The sequence below is a fragment of the Piliocolobus tephrosceles genome, chromosome 8, assembly GCF_002776525.5.
Source record: "Piliocolobus tephrosceles isolate RC106 chromosome 8, ASM277652v3, whole genome shotgun sequence".
In the NCBI taxonomy this organism is placed as follows: Eukaryota; Metazoa; Chordata; class Mammalia; order Primates; family Cercopithecidae; genus Piliocolobus; species Piliocolobus tephrosceles.
The window spans coordinates 3,383,303-3,388,396 of NC_045441.1; the positions used below are offsets into that span (position 1 = coordinate 3,383,303).

General features: G+C 62.3%; 1 protein-coding gene across 2 annotated transcripts in view; it reads left to right on the forward strand.

The window, feature by feature from the left end:
* Positions 1 to 2,787: 2,787 nt before the first annotated feature.
* TMEM184A (transmembrane protein 184A) overlaps positions 2,788 to 5,094 on the forward strand; it is a 12,647-nt gene continuing 10,340 nt past the window's right edge. For both annotated transcript variants that reach the window (XM_023188484.1, XM_023188483.1), the window contains exon 1: positions 2,788 to 3,051. In XM_023188484.1, the coding sequence (XP_023044252.1) occupies positions 2,833 to 3,051 (219 nt within the window). In that variant the 5' untranslated portion in view covers positions 2,788 to 2,832. The remainder of the gene's footprint in view (positions 3,052 to 5,094) is intronic.

Below are 5,094 nucleotides of genomic sequence, written 5' to 3' on the forward strand. Positions count from 1 at the left end.
GGGAGGGGTGTACCTGTGGCTGCAGCGGGAATGCAGCTGGACGGAAGTTGGGGAACGCCTTCCAGCACCCCTGCCTGGCCAAGGGGAGACCTTAGCCCACAGGGCCACTGCCTCAGCCGGACAGCCCCCCACCGCAACCCCCGTGCCCTGAGCATGGACAGGGCAGGGCTCTAGGCTCTGGAGCTCCCGCAGAGGGCGGACCAGCAGCAAACACAAGACAGGTGGACGGGAAGTCGCACATGCACTGAGGAGGGTGATGGGACAGCGGGGATGGTCTCTCCAGAGGTGACACCTGAGGCTGCAGGACAGCAGGGTTGGTTGGTTCAGAAGGTCCTGGCCTGCGGAGCAGGCAGGCTCTGGGAGGCCCAGCCAGGGTGTGCATGCTGTGGCTCTGGGCCCGGGCCCGGGCGGGCACTGATGGGGAGGTCAGGCACGGCGGGCCTGAGAGCTGGGCACGACTTCCTGAGCTTGTTCCCCACCTGAAAGGCTCCCTGGAGGGACAGTGTCGGTGGAGGGGTTGGGGAGAGCAGGCAGGGTGTTCCAGGGACGGATGGGCCTCAGCCTGGGCCCCTCACGGACCCCTCGAGGATGCTGGACACGTTGATGCGCCCCTCGTTCCCATCTCTAAAAGGGGAACAAGCCGGACACGGTGGCTCATGCCTGAAATCCCAGCACTGTGGGAGGCTGAGGTGGGCAGATCACCCGAGGTCAGGAGTTCAAGCCCAGCCTGGCCAACATGGCAAAACCCCGTCTCTACTAAAAATACAAAAATTAGCGAGGTATGGTGGCGGGCGCCTGTAATCCCAGCTACTGGGGAAGCTGAGGCAGGAGAATCACTTGAACCCAGGAGACGGAGGTTGCAGTGAGCGGAGATCATGCCACTGCACTCCAGCCTGGTGACAGAGTGAGACTCCGTCTCAAAAAAGAAATAAATTAAAAATAAAAGGAGAACAGTGGCTCCAGTCATTCCAGGCTCGACCCCTTGAGCCCTGTTGCCCAGGGCTGTGGGAGGGTAGGAGACACGAAGGACAAGGAGCGTGTGGCTCTGTCGCGGGCACGGAGCAGGACTTGGTAATGGTGGCCCTGGTGGCATGAGCCCAAGCGTAACCAGAACAGGATAAGAGGTGGACTGAGGGCCCACGTCCCTCTCCCAGGAGCTGGAGTGGGTGAGGTTTTTTCCACAGGGGCCTCTGCATGGGGGTGACAGGGACCCTTAGGGCCCCCAACCCCTTGCCAGACCCCGAAGAGTCCGGGGACTGTGCTGTCACTCCCCGCATCCTGCCTTGACACACAAAGACTAGAAATATTTCCTTTTTTTTTTTTTGAGACAGAGTCTCCCTCTGTCCCCAGGTTGGAGTGCAGTGGTATGAGCTCAGCTGACTACAGCCTCTGCCTCCTGAGTTCAAGCGATTCTCCTGCCTCAGATTCTTGAGTAGCTGGAATTACAGGTGCGTGCCACCACACCTGGCTAAGTTTTGTATATTTAGTAGAGACGGGGTTTCACCATGTTGGCCAGGCTGGTCTCGAACTCCTGACCTCAAGTGATCCGCCCACCTTGGCCTGCCAAAGTGTTCGGATGACAGGCTTGAGGTACCACGCCCAGTCCAGAAAACTTGAATGTTTTCAACACACCTCTTGGGGCACGGATTTATTTTTTTAATTCAGATGAAGTTCACATAACATCAATTTACCCAGGTTTAAGTGAACAATTCGGTGTCAGTAAGTCCATCCACAGTGCTGTGCACTGCCGCCTCTACCTCATTTCGGGACCCCGTCACCCCTCAAGAGAAACCCTGTACCATTAGCTCTCCACTCCTCCTCCTGCAGCCCGGCCCTCCTTGGCCTGCCGCAGACTTCTCCCACCTGTCCCCGCCGGGTGGCAGCTGCCTGGCCGTCTGGCACAGGCAGGTGAGGGCGCCAGGCGGTCAGCAGGTTCCTGGGAGCCAGCTGCCACCCAGCAAACAGGAGGATAGAGTGTCAGCGGTGGGAGGGGACAGGAGGGGACAGGCCTGCAGCCTGGGGCCCAGGCGGGCCACTGGGGACATGAGGCACTGGCCGCCCCGCCCCAGCCTGGCACAGCCCTTCAGATCCTGGCCTTGCCCCACCCACAGTGGGGCCACCAGTGGGGGCCACGTGGCCATGAGAATGACCAGCTACGCTTCCCTGGAGGCCGGGCCTCCCCAGACTGGGCCAGGTGCTTCCTGCCAGCAAAGGTAGAGCCGGGCACTGTGACCACAGACCAGAGGGAGAGGAGGAGGCTGGACTGGGTTGTGAGTGTGGGAGAGGGTGAACTCAGGGCCCCAGCAGGTTTGTAGGAGACGGAAGAACAGGCGCCTGGGGCTGCCCCGAACCCCAGCAAAGCCGGGCTCCCAGGCGGGCGGGCAGGTCCCGGGGAGCCAGTGAGGGCCGCTCCTCCCATGGGGGTGGTTGTACACCTTCTGCCGGGGCAGGCGGTGCTGGTCTGCGCCTGCTCCCCAGACCTCCCGGGCAGGCAGGGCGGCAGGGGTTCCCCTCTTCCACCCCACTGGAAGACAGTCTTTGTCTCCTAAGAAGCAGGCTCCCTGCAAACCTGAGACTTGGAGGTGGAAGCTGGTTTTACAAGGGGGAATCGAGGTGGGGCCTCAGGTCGCAGGTGGCTGATGGGGTGAGCCTGGGTGGCTGAGCTCGGAGCAGGGAGGGAGCCGGGCCTGGCGCTGGTGTCCCTGTGGGGGGCGCGGCCTGGTGGGTGGCTCAGCCTCTCACTGTCTCCTCCCTCCCCGGCTGCTTCCTGCTGCCGGGAGCCGGCACCTTTGCCCTCACTCCTCCCAGCGTGTGTCCTTCCTCCCTCTGCAGATGAGTAATGTCTCAGGGATCCTGGAGACAGCCGGTGTTCCCCTGGTGTCAGCGACCTGGCAGCAGCCCAGCCCCCCGCTGGCCGTGCCAGCCGGGCCGCAGATGGACCACCTGGGGAACGGCTCCCAGGGGGCGCCCTGGCTCTTCCTCACCTCTGCGCTGGCCCGAGGCGTCTCAGGGATCTTCGTGTGGACTGCCCTGGGGCTCACCTGCCACCAGGTAAGCCCTCCCGCCCCTGAGCCTCCTTCAGGACCCGGGTCTCCACGGGACGTGGCTGTGGCTCAGCCTGGCCCCGCTGGGTGCTGCTGCTACAGATGCTGTCAGAAGTGGGATTGGCCAGGGCACGGGGGAAGGGATGAGCTTCCCCAGGACGTGGTGTGCGGGAGCTGGGCCTGAAAATGGGGAGGTCTCTGCCAGGCTGAGGGCAGAGCACCCACCAGGCATCCCCGGCTATTTCACAGGCTCCTCACCCGGCTCCCTGAGGTCAGCAGTGTGGTCCCATTTCACAGACAAGAAGACTGAGTCTCAGAAAGACCAGAGGCCTTTCCCAAGCTCACATAGTTGAAAAGAGGAAGGGGCCTTCTCCCTCCAGAGGTGTGGCACCCTGGAGAAGGCTGGGCGGGGGGGTGGCAGGGGGTTGGACTTTGCTCTGTAGGGAGCTGGGGAGCAAAGGTCACAGCTTGGCTGGAGGCACTGGAACTCCTGTGTGGGAGACGGGCGAGAAGCAACTTCCTCAAGCCCTAAGCCACACACAGCCCCCGACCCGCAGCAGTCCCCAGGTGGGAATAGAACAGCCCCCAGGTAGAGAAGCGGCCAGGCGCTGTGGCAAGGAAGGGCCAGGCAGGGGCAAGGAGGAAGTGGTGCCCGAGGGTACGGGGTGGGCAGAGAGGGCAGAGAGTCAGGGACGGGACCCACCTGAGAGCCTCAGATACACAGAGAGGCCAGGACAGTATGTGCAGGGGTGGGGTGGGAAGGCGTGTACAGGCCAGCGAGGGTCACACAGCTGCAGGGGTTTGTCCAGAGCCCTTGACCCCAGTGTGGGGAGGCAGCTTTCAGGGGGTGCTGGGAGCCCAGGAAGGCTGTGGAGGGCTGGGCTGAGAGCAGAGCTGCTCCCCGGGTGCACAGGGCACTGGTGTAGGGAATGGATCTGTAGCTGAGCCAGGGCAGGGGGCTATCAGGAGACTGGCAGGCAGGGACACCGATGGCCACAGGCCTCCGAGGCAGCATCTCCGTGACAGCCGATTAGCTGCTTATTAGCTGGGCATGGGGGCCTGCAGGGGTAGTCCCAGCTACTAGGGAGGCTGAGGTGGGAGGATCGCTTGAGCCCAGTTCAAGGCTGCAGTGAGCTGTGACCAGAAAACCAGAACCCAAGGTAGACGTGTATGAGTGTGGGCCTGGAGGGTGCAGAGCCGCAGAGGTGGTGCCGAGGCAGGCCCTTCCTGTAAGGCCATCAGAGAGGGCTTCCCGGAGGAGGCTGTCTTTGCGCTGTAACCCTGGGAACCGGCTGTGTGTGTGCGGCTACAGTGTGGCTTCAGCTTCATGGGGCCTCGCAGTCAAGACAGGGCTCATAGAAACCCCTTGGGCTGGAGTTCAGGCCCTGTCCCACCCCTGAGCCCACCTCCAGAGCCACCCTGGAGTGAGGAGTCCCAGGCAGGACACAGAGTGGCTGGATCCCGCTCGCTTTATACATGGGAGGACCAGGGCCGGAGAGGACAGTGGCTTGTCAAGGTCACCCAGCCAGGCAGCGCCAGCCCCGGGAGAGGTCTCCTGATGGCTGGTCATGCCATTCCTCCCAGACACCAGCGGGGAGTGTGTGACTGATAAGAGTCCGTTTCTGCCGCCAACCTCCCCCAACTCCCTGAGCTGTACCCCAAGCAGCCAGGTGCACGTCGCTTCTGTTTGCCCACCGCTCACGCATCTCCTCCAGAAAGCCTTCCACACGGGCCCCCGTGCGCCCAGCTCCCAGGCTCGGCTGACCCTGTCTGAAAGGGTCCGCAGACAGGAGGACCCTTTGTTGTGTCCTCACAGAAAACATGGAAAATCGGTCGGGCACGGTGGTTCACGCCTGTAACCCCAGCATTGTGGGAGGCCAAGGCGGCCAGATCACCTGAGGTCAGGAGTTTGAGACCAGCCTGGCCAACATGGGGAAACCCCGTCTCTACTAAAAATACAAAAATTAGCCAGGCATGGTGGTGCATGCCTATAATCCCAGTTACTCAGGAGGTTGAGGCAGGAGAATCGCTTGAACCCGGGAGGTGGAGG